The sequence below is a fragment of the Anabrus simplex genome, chromosome 3 (assembly GCF_040414725.1).
Source record: "Anabrus simplex isolate iqAnaSimp1 chromosome 3, ASM4041472v1, whole genome shotgun sequence".
Lineage (NCBI taxonomy): Eukaryota > Metazoa > Arthropoda > Insecta > Orthoptera > Tettigoniidae > Anabrus > Anabrus simplex.
The window spans coordinates 185795073-185813032 of NC_090267.1; the positions used below are offsets into that span (position 1 = coordinate 185795073).

The 17960-nt window shown below is 38.1% G+C and overlaps 1 protein-coding gene across 1 annotated transcript in view; it reads left to right on the plus strand.

Moving 5' to 3' along the window:
- The window catches only part of LOC136866725 (uncharacterized), a 270182-nt gene that overhangs the window by 90987 nt on the left and 161235 nt on the right, over positions 1-17960 (plus strand). The window contains exon 5 of the mRNA XM_068226823.1: positions 15033-15286. Within this exon, the coding sequence (XP_068082924.1) occupies positions 15033-15286 (254 nt within the window). The remainder of the gene's footprint in view (positions 1-15032; positions 15287-17960) is intronic.

Genomic DNA, 17960 nt, shown 5'->3' on the forward strand with positions numbered 1-17960 from the left:
AAAGATTAAGAGAGTTCGTTTTTGAACTCTATCGTGAACTTCAGTAACGAAAGTGTCATCGACGTAGCGTGTCCAATGTTTTAACCTGTTAATTTTGCCTATGATATGAGTGTGTTCAAGAAAATCAATGTAAATGTCAGCAGGGATTCCCGAGGTCGGTGACCCCTTAGGAAGGACCCTTCTGTTGGTATACGGTATTATTAAAAGTAAAGTAAACTCGTGTCCTCATCCCGAGGTGGTGCAGCTCTTTTCAGGCACACCCCCATTGGAGGTGAGCTGCATGTACCATTTCAACCTCATACCAGCCCTCCTACCATTCTTAAATTTCTGGCAGTACCGGGAATCGAACCCGGGCCCCCAAGGACGGGCAGGTAATAACACTAACCGTTACGCTACGGAGGCAGACAGTATTATTAAAAGTGAAGAAATTATTATTTAATGTGAATTTGAGGATCTGAATAAACTTGTCTATCTCACCTACAGTCAAATTACTAAATTTGGAAAGATTAGTTTTTACTAATTTAATGGTTTGGTTAAAAGGTACATTCGCGTACATATAACAATATCACAATAGTGAAGGGTGTGATGTTTTGGTAAAGTAACATCTTTAATTCTATTACAACGTTCTAGGGAATTTTTAACTGGCATATTAGCCTGGAAAAAATAATGCATTTTGAGAAAATCATGAATGTACGTGGACTATTTCTGAAATTAATAATTGGCCTTATGGGGACTTCGGCCTTGTGAATCTTCAGAAATATATTCACCGTAGGCAACTTGGGGTTCATGACAAACAATTTGGGTTTCTCAACGTCATTAAACAAAAATAAGAGGTTCTTAATGATTTCAGTTCTCTTTGAATTCTGTTCGTGGGATCTTTTTTGACTAAATTAAAATTATTGTTAGTAAAAAAGGCATGTGTTTTGTTTACGTAGTCCCTTTTTTCCATCACTACAGTGGCATTGCCTTTATCTGCCTTGGTTGATATTAAATCATTATCTTTAATTTTCCTCTTGAGATTGTGTATATTGGTGACCTGTTCCTTAGTGGGTTTTCTAGTATGTTTCTGATTGAAAGAAAATAACTGGGCCCGATGACCTTAGATGTTAGGCACCTTTAAACAACAAGCATCATCATCATCAAGCAGGTAACTTCTGTTTTACTTTATATCTAACCTCATCTTGAATGTCTGTAGGCAACCTATTAACAGCTAATTCAAACTCAGCCAACATAATGATTAAATCGTCGTGATTGGAGGAAGTGCCCCAGTTATGTGTTGGTCCCTTATTCAATATCATGAGATCACTAGGATCAAGGTCAAAGGACTAAGATTTAATGCCGGTGTGGGGAAAACATTCGATTCTACGTTATTCAACAAATTTGACGTGTTGTGGGAAGTAGCTTTTATCAGATTATTCCAGTTCTTGTTGAGAGTGCTTTGTTTTTCAGTAAAACCTTATTGATTTCTATTGGTGACATGAGTTTGAAAGGGAGTCCATTGGATAGGACATAAAGAGGTCAAAACTTACAAATCAGTTTCGTAGACTGTTGTTTAGAAGAGCTTTCTTTCTCTGAAGAAATTTAATTTCTTCTCTTATCCAAATTTTATCAGTTTTCCATTGCGTCGCGCAGGTTTTAGCCGTGTCTCTATGAGTTTTCTGTGTAAATTTTAAAAAATTGGATGTGACATCATTACTTCAGCATTTTCTCAAGAATATAAGTCTTTACCTAATTTGGCAACCTTTTTCTTCAAATGTCATAGAGACGCAGCACATCAGTAGACGAATAAGTTTGAGTGGTTTTTCGAAAAGTAGGTAAGATCACAGTATGAAGATAAAGCTGGAATTCAAGAGGACAAATGGGGGAAAATATTAGTTTATAGGAAGAGGAGTTAGGGATTGGAATAATTTACCAAGGGAGATATTCAATAAATTTCCAATTTCTTTGCAATCGTTTAGAAAAGGCTAGAAAGAGAACAGATAGGGAATCTGCCACCTAGACGACTGCCCTAAATGCAGATCAGTAGTGATTGAAGTCAAAATTGATAGAAAGAAACACAATTCAAAATTAGAATTACACACTAATGAATATTATTGTTTGCAGCTACATGCTGTTGGTTTACTCTTTCTCTCTCTCTCTTTTTTTTTTATTTTTTACGTTGTAGTTGCACTGACACAGATAGGCTTTATGGCGATGATGGGAAAGAAAAGGGCTAGGGGTGGGAAGGAAGCGGCCGTGGCCTTAATTAAGATACAGCCCCAGCATTTGCCTGGTGTGTAAATGGGAAATCACGGAAACATCTTCAGGGATGCTGACGGGGTTCGAACCCACTATCTCCCGAATACTGGATACTGAAGATTATAGATTACGATACTGGATACTGTCCACACCTAAGTGACTGCAGCTATTATCAAGCTCGGTTGGTTTACTCTTCGGAACGTTTTAGTATCTCGGGCACTATAGTTTCTAATTTTTAAAAAATATTTTATTTCACCATACGGTACTCTTATATTTGTGATGGCTGGGTGGAATTAATTGAAATCTATTGCGGTGAAACAATGTACCGAACCATGGAATTTGTCTTGAATTAGTCGATCAGTCGTCATCCTTCTTTCCCCTTATCCAGCTCCTGCTGGGTCAGGTTCTCTCATTTAGGTTTTCCATTCAGACTTCCTTTCTCATATCTTATTTTCTCAACCTGTATTTCCTTGTCTTTCATATCATATTTCATCGTATTTCTCACTTCACTGGCTTGAATTCTACTCTCCCCATTTGTCATTGTCCAGATCTCAGCTGCATAGGTCAATATAGGTGCATAATACATTTTATACATTATCTCTTTACACTTCCTTGATACTTCCTTATTCCAGACAAGGTTTCGTACACTCTGGTAGAATGCATTGCCCTGTTGCACACTCTTGCTAATTTCCATGTCCAGCCATTGTATTCTACATTAATTCAAGCCCTACGTATTTGAAACTGTCAACAATTTCAAGGCTTTGACCACAAATTTTCACAATGCCTTTCTCTTGTCTTTCTTCTCTTGATATCACTATGGTCTTGCTTTTCTCTGCGCTGCACTTTCCAATTTTCTTGTTCAGTGCATCAAATTGTTCTTGTGCGTTTTTGCTGTTTGTTCCCCAGACCACAATATCGCCTTCAAATAGTAATAACTTCATCTCCTTATTCCCATATGCTTCCTTTGTCTCCTTTACAATTTCATCCATAACCATTAGAAATTTTTAAAAAAGGCGACAGCACACTGCCCTTTCTTAGTCCAGCTTCGTTTCTAAACCATTCTGTCTTTCCAAACGGAGTCTGTATGCTGCTGACACAGTTTTTGTACATTGCTTGCACCATTTCTACTGTTTGTATACCCAGTCTCTTTTTAACCATGGTTACCCACACCTTCTCTCTGGGAACACTATCATATGCTTTTGTTAGATATTTGAATGTCATGACCAGATCCTCCATAGTCCCAACTCTTTTCCATTAATTGCCTCATGCTGAAAATTGGGTCCACTATAGATCTTCCACTTCTAAAGCATTTCCTCTTGCAACTCTTCTTCTACCATTCTCCTCTCTAATATTCTTTCTGGTATTTTTGCCACTTGTGATTAGAGTGTGATTCCGGTATAGTTATCGCACATATTCTTGTCCCCCTTCTTAAAGACTGGTAGTATTATTCCCTTTCCCCAGTCTTCTGGCACAGGTTTCTGTCTCCATATGCACTTTAACAGTCTGTACACTCATTGTAGTCCAACAGGTCCAGCAGCCTTCATCATTTCCACACTTATTTCATCCATTCCTGGTGCCTTCCCCATTTTTATTTTATGGACTGGTAATTCCAACTTTGACGTGATTAATTATCTTTGACTGTCAAGTCATCACACCATGTTACTACCATCTCCTCTGCATATTTTCTCACATTCAGCAGTGTATCAAAATACTTCTTTCATCTTCTCTTTATTTTTTCTGGATGTGTTATCAACTCTCCACCTCTCGACCTGTATGAAAGTATATTTGGCGTTATTGTAATACCCATTTTGAATAATACTGCCACAAAGACTTCTGTGACAGTAACATGTCTCCATTGTCGAGCTGCTGAATGGTTTCACAATTCGCTAAAAATCAAGAACGAGCTACTGTATGCACACATTCTGGTGGCTACATAGTGTGTCTTCATATATTAGTTACGAGAGTATTTCAACAGATGGCAGTATTATCCAAGTCAGAGAAGTTACGATATTGATGAATGTGCATTAGTAGATGTTGACATTCAATGTCCTCCATGGCTTCTCGTGGCAAACAGGTGCCTGATGAAAGTGATATTTTTGATATTTTATGTATTCATAATACCACATATCTAGGAAAAACAGAAAACTTTATTAATATGCAGATATTTTTACACATTCACGCAAATATGAAACTTGCAGGAACATGTGGTAGGCTGTAAAACAAATTCCAATCATAATGAAATGTAAGTTGTTGTTTCGAATTCATATTCATATTTCCATTTGTGCATAAAAATATAATTACATACCTTCAGTATCATCTTTGCTCTGAATATCTTCACTAATATCGCCTTCCAAGCCACCATCATATAAAAATATATAAATAAAATTTCATAAGAGCTCCAATTTTTTAATTGTTATTAGTATTGAACAATTAACATTATAATAGTATTTCAGAAAACTGTATGTAGTAGACCATCAGATCTTTTTTTAAATTCACAAAACGGGTATAATATAAAAAAATTAAAATCTCAGGTGCTAGCTGATGTGAAACAAACAACATTTTTCATTACTAGATGCTCAAACAAGCACAAAGAAAAAATAATCTTGCAAATATCTCCTACAGGTACAGGGATATAATTTTTCTAACCCTTAAAAATGCCCCGTCCAGAATGTTTGTTAAGGATATTCAGGCCTATACTAGAATAGGTTAAGAGTAGACAGGAAGTAATTTGCCACCTGTCATTTCTTTCAAAATATATAATGAAAAAAGTAGGTTGAAATACTGCACAGGCTACACAGATAGGTCTTATGGCAACGATGGGACAGGAAAGGGCTAGGAGCTGGAAGGAAGCGGCGATGGCCTTGATTAAGGTACATCCCCAGCATTTGCCTGGTGTGAAAATCGGAAACCATGGAAAACCACCTTCAGGGCTGCCGACAGTGGGATTCGACCACTATCTCCCAGATGCAAGCTCACAGCTGCGCAGTCCTAACTGCACGGCCAACTCACTCTGTGAGTATCACTTTCAATTGAATCTTCACTACACCCTGTATTATGCATACAAGCATTGTTGTCATTACTGCCTACACTGTCTTCATTTTCACCATTCTCCTAAACAGCAAAACTTTCATTTTCACTAATGGAAGTACCAGGAGATTTATTGTAGTGTGGAATGTCATTGCTAATCTAACTTCCTGTCTCAGAAATAACGTCATGAACATCATTACAGCATTACCGTGATATTGCTACGTTTTCATCAGATCGTGGGTAATAAATCTTCATCAGTCATCATCGGCACAGAAACTATAAATATACTTGTCTAAATCGTCGTGATTCTCAAAACACATCCTGCACAGCTGAAGCCATTTTTAGCCATTCTCCTACTCACGATGGTGTACGGTGTACAAAAATATTGTGCTCTTTGAAAAAATCGTATCTCCATTAATAAAGCGATTAGTTTGATAGTTATAGTAGGTTTAGAAACTATAGGCTTTGATTATTTTGAATTATCTGCTTTGTGCTGCTATATGTCAGAAAACTGAAAACTACAAGCATATACGAAACTGCCTGCGTAAGGAGCGCTGTTGCATTCCTGGCAATTTACACTAGCACGTCAAGGAATGCTTTTACGCGCTCTGGTATTCTAAGAGTTAATTTACTCATTTCATAACTAAGCAGTATAAGAATATATCAATAATTATAACAACACGTACTGTATGTTTCATAACCTGACACATTGCACCTAGTGATGAAATTATTCCTTTTTTGATTTTTCACAGGTTTTCTGCAAAAATTTCAATGAAAGTATGACCTGACTAATCCTGTGGATCTTTGCGAAATAAGAGATTATTTAGAAAATGGCAATGAAGACTTCTTAAACAAGAATTTTGGACAAGAAAATGAAATCTCTTCAGAGGATGAAATAGAATAGCATTTTGGTGGTTCTGAAACAAAGCAGGAGTGTGAGGAAACTGATAATGAAGATTCACAGGCAGTTCTCAATTCATTTTTGGGAAAGGATGATGATAATAATAATATTAATAATAATGTTATTGGCTTTACGTCCTACTAACTACTTTTACGGTTTTTGGAGACGCCAAGGTGCCGGAATTTAGTCCTGCAGGAGTTCTTTTATGTGCCAGTAAATCTACCTACATGAGGCTGACGTATTTGAGCACCTTCAAATACCACCGGACTGAGCCAGGATCAAACCTGCCAAGTTGGGGTCAGAAGGCCAGCGCCTCAACTATCTGAGCCACTCAGTCCGGCTTTTGGAAAAGGATTGGATTACCCATAGAGTTATAATCAACCAGTAAGGAATGCATGAAGGGGTCTTGAAATATATTTACTCACCTTTAGGGGGTTACGGGAAATGTTAAATCATTATTACAAGTGATGAAAATCATTTTTGTCCGTATTGAAAGTTTCATAAAATGTATATAGGAAAATATGTAATATTTATTTCCACTTATTCAATACAATACAAGATGTTGGCATTTAAGTTAAAACATTTTTCAAATGTGAGACATGTTTCACCTCTTACTGTGAGGCATCTTCAGTCACTAATCAAAACATTATTTTTGTCAGACAACATTTCCAAACATTTTACAGTTATTATAAAAATGTTCATGAAATAACTAAAAATCTAATATAATGATAAACTCGTGTGTAGTTCATTTGATGAATAGGACGTCATTAGATGGTACAGTAGTACAGATGATGGCTTGAAGCCTTAGTCAATATTAGATTTTAAATACATAGTGGAAGGCATATAAAATCATTTCATTAAAAATATGCAATACATTTAAATGATATTAAAATAGTAGATTCTTAGGTGGTATACTTAAAAATGGAGGTATCATATAATTGTAAGCGACAGTTGATGGCTTAAAGCCATAGTCAGAGTTTGAAGAATAAGTGAAATAACATGCTAATATATAGTAAATGAATATGAAATAGATTACATGGTGAATATAAAATGTAAAGGAAAAATATTCCAAATGCTGGGCAATTGTTATTGACGTTAGCGTATATTTGCCCGTAATGTTGTTTTGTTGCTAGTTGCTTTACGTCGCACCGACTCAGATAGGTCTTATGGCGACGATGGGACAGGATAGGGCTAGGAGTGGGAAGGAATCGGCCATGGCCTTAATTAAGGTACAGCCCCAGCATTTGCCTGGTGTGAAAATGGGAAACCACGGAAAACCATTTTCAGGGCTGCCGATAGTGGGGTTCGAACCTACTATCTCCCGAATACTGGATACTGGCCGCAATTAAGCGACTGCAGCTATCGAGCTCGGTGACCGTAATGTTTAATGGTCAACAGTTCATAGGATTATTTGTAGATTGGTTCAGCGAGATTGTGTTGATACGAAGTTTATAGTTGGCTTAAATTTATTTTAAGTCATCTGAGTAAGTTTGTAGAGATGATGATGAGCTGTTATTCTCTACGTTGGTATAATTTTGACACGAAGGTTGAATGGCTGTTGTTTTCTTATCTGATTGACAATATATTTTCAAAACGTTGATATTGGAAATTTCATATAATTGAAGAATGTTGTGGAAGTTTGATGGGGCTGTTGACATAATGTTGTGATTGGTTGGTTCTATGGCGTTGTTGGCACGTTTAACTTGTTGTCTGAATGATTGTCGTTTAAATGTTAAATTGGCGAAAACTGTTGTTGATTGATTAAAAAATATTATTTCCAATGAAATATTAGAAAATATAATTAGATACACAAAAGGAAGCATCAGAGATCATTTTTCCAATGAAAGGGACATAAAAACACGAATGTTATAGAAAAGGGCTTTCATTGGATTACTGTATGTAGCAGGGGCCTATAGAGGAAACATGCAGAGCCGTGAGGAACTTTGGGGAGTAATGGTGATGGAATCGAAAAAATCAGCCTTGTGATGAGTATTAAAAGGCTTAAGACTGATGTGATGCTTATGTTTCAATGATTGTGATACTAAAGTAGCAAGAAAAGCAGAGGATTGGCTTGCTCCAGTCTGTGATATTTTCACCACTTTACTGCACAACTCCCAGAGCAGTTAATTGTCTTGGGAAAAACACAACAGTTGACAAAACACTTTCCAATTTTCGTGGTACATTCCATCAAAAGCAAACAAAAATGAAATAAAAATTTATGTTCATATTGATTCAAGAATGATTTATTCTTATAATTTAGAAATTTACTGTGGGAAGCAATTTTAAGGACCTTTTATGATTAGTAGCAAGCAAGCTGAAGTAGGCTAATGATTGATTGAGCCCTAATATGGTTCTGGTCGTTATATAACTGCAGATAATTGGTTCAGTGACCTGGATCTTGTGGAAGAACTAAAATAGAAAATCTGTCCTTTGTCGTTACTCTAAAAGAGAGAAGGTGGGCTGCCACAACAGTTTGATGCTATCAAAGGTGGACAACAATGCAGGGTGGTCGGAAACAATGTGAACCAGGTTTATGAGCATTAGATGCTGATAAATAATTTGAATCATTGTCATTTTATCAGCTGCTGGAGTTAGCCAATTAGATCACTTCATGGGCAAATTTGAATGGACTTTGTGAGGCTGTGTTGCTAAATCTGTACATGGCTTAAGACTGGCATGAGAGCACCGGTTGAAGACTGAAACTTCGCCTGGGGAGGTGTTTGAATACAGATCTCCAAGCTGACGGGACTGCGCCAAAGCAAGTACGCTACGGCGGCACTGGCCGAAACCAACAGTGTGTTTATATTTGATGCTGATTTCTTGGCATGATTCAAGCCATTCTTATGTCAGCTTCATTGGGATATGCAAGCCTCCCCACCACACCAAGGTCACATTGTTCACAGGGGAGGACATTTTTTTTTTTTTTTTTTTTTTTTTTTTGCTAGGGGCTTTACGTCGCACCGACACAGATAGGTCTTATGGCGACGATGGGATAGGAAAGGCCTAGGAGTTGGAAGGAAGCGGCCGTGGCCTTAATTAAGGTACAGCCCCAGAATTTGCCTGGTGTGAAAATGGGAAACCACGGAAAACCATTTTCAGGGCTGCCGATAGTGGGATTCGAACCTACTATCTCCCGGATGCAAGCTCACAGCCGCGCGCCTCTACGCGCACGGCCAACTCGCCCGGTAGGGGAGGAAATTAACAATATCATTGGCAAATCTCAGAGTTTGGATTACTTCTGCTTGGATTGTGATTCCCTTTCCATATTTCTCTTTGAGTTCCTTTGCCACGTGTTCTATATAAACATTGCAAAGAAGAGGGGATGACCTGAAGCCTTGCCTCACTCCTTTTTAAATCGCTATTTCTTTTTCATTGCCCTCTGTTCTCATCACTGCAGACTGATTTTTTGTATAGATTGTAGATGATCCTTTTCTCAGTATCTCATCCTGATCACCTTCAAAATCTCTAATAGCTTTGTCCAATCAATATTATCTAATGCCTTTTTTAGATTTATGAATGCCATGCATCTGGGCTTGTTCTTCTTAATTTGATCCTCTATGATCAGGCGTAAAGTCAGGATTGCTTTGTACATTCGTTCATTTCTTCTGAAGCCAAACTGAGCTTCAGGTTGCCTTGTCATTCTTCTGTAAGTAATACATGTCAGAATTTTGCAGTTTTGGAATAGATATAACAGCATTCTGTCTAAAATTGGATTGCATTTTTCCTGTATCATATACCTCACACAATAAAGTGAATAACCTTACCATGTATTGTATCTAAGTGGAAATAATTAGTGGAATAATTACTTGGTACATATTAACACTTCATGTGCTAAGCCCAATATAGCAGAACTATTCCGCTGGTTCAAAGCATAAATACCTTCCCTATTTCACTAGTGCCAAGGCAGTTGTAAGCTTATTGTGGTGAAAGACCTGACGTTAGGACATCACGATTCGAGGACCTTCACCTTCCGTTTCTAATCCCCTCTAACCTAGACACATTTTCAGTGGCCCAGAAAGATGGAGCTATCTGTGTCAGATCAGGACAGGGTGCTCTGGTATCTCCCATTAATAGTGCTATAGCAGCTCAGTGTGTGGCGAGCTGATCCAGTATTAATGTGTATCAATACAATTTCTATTGACTGCAGCTTGGATCCTTCCATGTGACTGTTTCATGTGTTGGATATCCGGCTCCTTGGCTGAATGGTCAGCGCAGTTGCCTTCAGTTCAGAGGGCCCCGGGTTCGATTCTCAGGTAGGTAGGAGATTTAAAGCTTAAGTGGCTATTTCCACGCTCGTGGACTGGGTGTTTGTACTGTCCCCAACATTCCTGCAACTCGCGCACCACATACAACACTATCCTTCATTACAAAAACCTGCAGTTTCCGTACATGGCAGATGCCACTCATCCTCGTTGGAGGGTCTGCCTTACGAGAGTTGCATCAGGCTAGAAATAGCCATGCAAAATTATTATTATTATTATTATTATTATTATTATTATTATTATTATTATTATTATTATTATTATTATTATTATTATTCAATGGTATGGTCACATGAAAAGAATGAACCATCACAGGACTCCTCGAACATACTTTGACCACAATGTTCCTGGGAAGAGACCAAGAGGAAGACCTCGGGATGTTTGGGAAAAACAGATAATGAAGGACCTTGAAATTACAGATGTGAACTGGTGTCGCATATATGAGCAGCATCTGTGGATGGATAGAACAAACTGGAGGAGGCTCGTACACAACCGCACCCGGCTTGCTGGAGCGATGGAATGATGATGATGATGATTATTATGTCTTTGATGTGCTATTTAAATAGTGAAATCGAATTACACTTAGTCGGAATGACGGAAAATGGCAGAACTCTTCTAGTGATCATGATCATTTGGAGAGTTTGTCTTACAGAGTCCTGATAGAAAATGTTGTTAATTATAAATTCGGAAGTACGAGGTGTGCTTTTTAACCCTTAAACGCCAAAATTATTTTTCGTCTGTTTTCTTTGAAATTCGTCTAAATCACTTCAGGTTCATAGTATAACATAACTACAAAATATTAAGCTCATACTTTTCATGGTTTCGTCGTTAGGTGGCGTGTTCATATGATCACGCTAGGCAGATGTGTTAGCATTTCAGTCTGTATAGCATTTCTTTAGTATTTATAGATTTTATGTATTGATATTGATAAATTATGAACAAAATACACTAAAATAAACTAAAGATGATAATTTATGAAGAATATACATTAATTACAATATGTACATACATAAATAAAGCAATGAAAATCTCAAGATATTCGTAATATATTACATTCAAGTTATCTAATTCACAGATACCGAATAGGAACAAATATAAGAACCGTATGCTTCACACTGTATGAAATAGGACAAAGCATGGAACACAGTCCAACATTACATTTTATGCACTCGGTGCGAACAGTACTGGAGTATTCCTTTCCAGCACAGCGTGGTCGATTGCAGGGCACTACGAGGTGCCCAATCCCGTCAAGTCGTACATCGTCAGTGACACTACTCTGCTGGATACTGTATCTTGAAGTGATGGGGCGCCTCTTCCTACTGGCGTTATTTTGAACTTATGTAGATATGTTTGCACAATGTGGCTACGAAATTCTAGATGTGACAAATCACATCCAGACCTCCTTAGCAGTAACCATGAATTGTGAATGGATACGTCCAGGAGCCATGTGAATAGCAATCATCACCATTTCTTTCCACGTATGCCTACTCTGTAGTATGACACATTCTGGTCCATCCTATCTGTTCCACCCATTCCACTGTTGTAGGCTCCAAACACAGCCAGCCGGTTTATACGCACTTTCCTTTTCTCTGCCTGGGAGTATCATGTTACCTTAGAAACTGGTTCAACACCATGGCATGTTGATGCTATGGTAACCACGGAGTTATCAACCCACCGATCAATACTTATACCCTCCGAGTTCGTTGCCATGTCGTATGTCCCACGAGCCTGTCTCATCATTTCATTTGAAGGTGTGATCGAGCAGTCTTTGGGAATTCTATTCTCTCGAATGGTTCCTGTAGCGCCATATCTGCAATGTTTTAGATGAGCCAAAAGTGCCATTCCAGTAAAAAGATTATTGAAATATAGTTGAAAGGGTAAGTGTGACATATCATCAGGTAGTTCTTCCAGCATCAGTACCATTGGAGCAGCACACTTACCAAATCGTTGCTCATACTCAGTATTACCATGAGGATTCTTTCCTTGATATATGTCAAAATTTATGAGATACCCCGAGGGAGTGTTCAAACACCAGACCTTATACCCAAGTAGATGGGCTTTCCGCGGATGAATTGCTTGCAGCTGTGCCTACCATAATATTCCACCATGCATTCGTCAAAATCCTTTTCAGGCCGGAAATTTGCAAGGAATCTTTTCTTCAGCATGTTTATAAGAGGTCGTAATGTCCACATTTTATCATTCATATCAGGCTGAGTATTATCCGCGCAATGAATGAAGCGACAAATTTTCAGAAAGCGGTCTCTCCTCATAGCATTTACAACAAGTGTATTACGTACATCATCCGCTGCTTCCCAATACGATCGTTTGCTAGGCACATTGTTGTAACCAGAAAGAATTAGCACAGCAAGAAATACTTTTAATTCCTCCTTAGATATTTTTGGGTCATCACAATTCTTAAACAAGACAAACTTGCTCGCTTCTTGAATCATGAACTCCATCACTTCGTTGTCAAACATTAGTTCAAAGCACTCTGTAGGAGATTTGCCGGATAAGGTGGAAAAATCAGCTTACGGGAATATGCCAACTGAATCTTGGTTGTTATCCTTACTCCACACAGGATTTATTCTTTGAAGTTTAGTTTTCTTGCTAGATGACTGATCTAAAATACCTGCTGAAACGGGATCATCGTCTGCGGCTCCTATACGATCGTTGCCAGTGAGTACAATTTCTGCCTTACTTGAAAGCTGGTGACCAGTGAGGTTATCAACCAAACCACAAACATCTCCTGAATCTTTGTCGGAGTGAATATTAGCTTCTGGAGGTTCAATAAAAATGCTGTTAATATCTCCAATTGGTTCGTCCGATTCAAGAATATCTAATACTTCTTGGAGCGTAATGTCCCTGTAAAAAGGGAAACAAGGTTCTGTAGCTGCATATATGTTAACAAGTCGCAATTTATTTAAATGTAGAATAGAAGACCGTAAATCGAATAAAGTTGTTCAATGAAAATTGATGTATAACAGTAATCGTAACAGGTAGCATAACGTCCACCATCAAATACACGCACAGGGTGAATAGCTAACACAAGCGCCTAGCGTGATCATACGATCATGCAATGTTTTAAGTGCCTACAGGAGTAATATTTACTGTTAAATGTAAATTAATTGCATCATAATATGAACATAGATCACTCCCAAACTTGTTAAGCATATAAGTTGTGTAATCTAAACATAAATATATGTGAAATATCGAACTTACTTGAAGCGCGCCATCATGATTCAGCTGCTGTGACACTGACACGAAACGAAAGTGCGCCGAAACAATGAGTCGATATGTTTCACGTAATAATATGCTCGCACACAGTTGCCACATGCTTCTTGAATTGATCTACACAGTCAGCAATCAATTCCAGTGCTATACAAAGTACTGAGGGCAATCTAAATGAAAGAATGCAGGCTGTGATCATATGGACACGCACAGCGTTAACGGGTTAAGTAAAAACCATTTTTTATATAGGAAAAAGTAATAGAATATTTTAAACGTTCTTTTTTTTTACATGTAAGTCTGTACCTTAAACTGCTTCTCAACATAAGTTCCAAGCATATTAAGGCACTTGTCATATCGTGAAACCTGAAACCAGCTTTTGAATTCCATCCTCATAGAAATCTGCCACCTGATGTACCAGCCACTGCAGCAGTCTTTTTTTACGACATCCAACATCATGGAGTTGACCTACTAAATGCTTTTTCAAGTGCAGGAACAAGTGGTAGTCACTAGACACTAGGTCACGACTATACAGAGGATGATGAAATTGTCCTCAGCCAAATAAAGCGATGAGGTCTCAGGTTCGATTAGCCGTGTGAGGTCACTCATTATCATGAAGTAAAAGAATCCCCCTTGTGAGCATACCATGCCATTTGCTTTGGATTGTGTAAGCACATCTTCTGATAATCTAAGCATCCTGACACAATTTCATAAAGAACACTTCTTGAAATTTAGGTTACTCATTCCTTAATGATGAAATCATAAAGCGTCTGTTTCCTCGAACCGTTGCATCAACTTTGTGCACCAAGTCTTCAGTAACGACAAGATGGTCGCACACTACGCTTGTCGTCGTGGTCATTAGTATGATAGCCTTCTTTAAATGCTCTAACCCATTTTCTTACCATTCCTTCACCCATAGTGTGTTCTCCATACACTTCACTAATCTGCTGATAAATTTCAACTGCTTTCACGCCTTTTCCATTTAGAAAACAAATCGCAGTGCATACTTCACACTCGACGGGACTGTTAATTGCCATAGGCATTTTCATTATGCACAAACAAACGTAAATACTAGGGAATACTTCCGTAATGGTGTTTGTGGCTATTCTACAGATGTACATACTGAGCGCGCATATTCTGAACTATGACCGAAGTGCTGCAGCGGCCATATTTTAAAATGGTACTTACTTAAAATACATGCTTTGTACAATGTTCTTGTGAGACTTACCATAGACAAAAGAATCTGTGTCTCATTGTATGATTTATTGTGTGTGTGGTTTTTTTTTTTTTTTTTTTTTTTCATTACAGCAGGCAAATCATTAAGAAAGTGTTTGCATAATTACTCTACAGTTCTGTTGTGACTGCTTTTCTCTTTGTAGGAATCGAAGTAAATTCCGTTTGGACTTATCGAGTAAATTTAGCTCGAAGTGGATGCCATCGTCCATTGCGTAAATTCATTCACATTGGTCCAGAAGGAGCCTATTCTCTCCTGTTACAAAATGCTTTAGTAGTCAGAGATTTTGGAGACAGTGTTGTTGTTTATGGAGAGCCTGCTTACAAATCTACTGCCAAAAAGTCCAAGACCCGACGGCGTTCTTCGTTCAACAAACGAAGAAAGAAATCTCAAAAGAAGGTAAAGAAATTAAATACTCAATCATTATTTTTTCTTGGTATTGTGTTCTGTTTTGTAGATTTGTTCACACTACTAATTATCCATTAACTGCTATGTTTTTTCCTCCTATCAAGAAACATGCACCCAATAAAACAAGGAAGTGATGTGTCCTGACCGAATTATTTTTGCAGGAAATACCTTAATTTTGGTTTCCAGTATGGACTTGTGTATCTTCAACTCATGTGAGACAAGAGATAAAATTGTTATGGTCACCTTTCTGAAACAATGGAATGATTGACTCCCTCTTCCAGTTTTTTTTTGCTAGGGGCGAACTTTGCACGTCCACGGATTTTTGGGTTCTCCAAGAGCATTCATTGTGTCTATACTGAATTGATCCAGTCCAGTGGATTTCTTACTCTACATTCTATTTAGTGCCGTTTCCACTCCCAGCCGGATCAGTTTTGCTACGTTATTGCTTCTAAGAAATGGAGGGTCCTCATCCAATGGGTTGTCAGTTTCATTACTGTTAGTAAAGCATCAGAGTGCTTTCAGACTTCTGTATGATCTCTTTCTTGCTACCTCTGCTTCTGGTAACTGGGTTCATTATCATTTCTCAAATTTTTTATATTGTGTAAGGGTTTCTTACATTCAGTTTAATCTGTTGTATTTGTAAGTTCATCTTTGCATTTCTGTCTCAAAGTTTCAACTTTTCTTTTGACCTGTATTCTTTTCTCTCTGTCAGTGAGCCCAAATTGCACATCTGGGCAAAACTCTGCAAACGCATATGGCCTAACTACCCAAAAGCTGGTTTCTTTTCCTGTGATTTTTAGAATCTATTAAAGAAACTATTGTAAAGAGTTTTTTTAATAGATTTAGACAAATCAGCACAGGATCAAGTAAAATACCTATTATAAACAGTTTATAAACAGTGTGATTTTTAGATCCAAACCAAACCCCATGGCACTTGGCCTACCAAGCGACCGCTGCTCAGCTTGAAGGCCTGTAGATTACGAGGTGTCGTGGCGTCAGCACAACGAATCCTCTCGGCCGTTATTCTTGGCTTTCTAGACCGGGGACGCTATCCCACCGTCAGATAACTCCTCGATTCTAATCACGTAGGCTGAGTGGACCTTGAACCAGCCCTCAAATCCAGGTAAAAATCCCTGACCTGGCCGGGAATCGAACCCGGGACCTCCAGGTAAGATGCAAGCACGCTGCCCCTACACCACGGGGCTGGCGTGATTTTTAGATCAGCAGCCGTGAAACCCCTTTTGGAATTGTATCTTCAAGGGGAGTACATATTTTTGGAAACAGAGAATTCACTTCTCCTGTAGCAGGTTAGCATCGCTTTTTGCTAACCCGGCAGGACCACGCAGTTGGTCTGCCACTGCTAAGCAGAATCTTGGAGAGGTATGCCTGTCCAACTGATGAACCCAAATGGCATGTCTGGGCAAAACTCTGTAAACACACATGGCCTAACTACCCAAAAGCTGATTTCTTTTCCTGTGATTTTTAGATCTGCAGCCATGAAAGCCTTTTTTGGAATTTTTTAGAAAAATACAAGCAGCTACCAAATTCTACCATACTGTTTGTCAAATGCCTTGGGATGAAACATTTCCACTGCATTCCAAGATAACCCTGTACAAAACATATCTTGTATTAGTCTTGACTTACGGATTGGAAACGGCAAATTCCACATGAGTGTGTCATTAAAATGAGTTTAAATAAGTTTAAAAAAGATAAAGTGGAGCCCTGTTGAGATCAATTGTAAAATAAGAAAAAGAAAAAAACAAGTGTAAAAATATGCAAACAATACATATAAACTTACAATGATGTAAATATTACGACGTACCAGAGGTTCAGCTTTAAGTACGGAGCGCGCTAGAAGCACGTGATATTACGTCACCTCAAGGTAATATAGATGTTGATTCCCATAGGGAATCTGAAATATTTGTCCTGAATGAGCAAATTTATAATACCAATATAAATGGTCCGTTATTGGACATTATAAATTTTCCACCCTAGCACACGAGGGCGAAACGCTGGCAACCAAGAATGAGCTAGCTGGAAAATTTATAATGTCCAATAACGGACCATTTATATTGGTATTATCACCTCAAGGTTGTAAACAAAATGTTGCTTTGCGACTCTTTTATTTAAAATTTTATCAGGTTCCCTTATCTGCGCCAAGAATATTTCAACGTTTTCGCTGGTACTTAATTCAAATCCATAATTACCTTTAAAAATTAATTTCATGTCCTTTTCAATACCTAAAAAGCTATGATTATTGTTATAAATGTGTTCCACAAAAGCTGAATATCTGTTGTCCTTTATTGCCTTGAAATGTTCTTGATATCTTTGATTAAAGGTTCGCCCAGTCCTTCCTATATAAAACATTTTACACTTGTCAAAAGTGAGCCTATATACTCCCAAATTGGTGTAGACTTCATTTTTGTTGATACTATGTGCATTATATTTCTTGTTTGAGTTATCAGTCCATAGACTGGTTTGACACAGCGCTCCATGCCACCCTATCCTGTGATAACTTTTTCATTTCTACATAATTATAGTTCTTTTCTGTTCTGATGATGGGCGGCCTACATGCTGTCAGGGGAAGTGGGGTGCGGGCAGGATATCACTGTCCATTTAGATAAAAGATCACCGAGCGGTGGTGCTGAGAACTGCTCAAGTCACC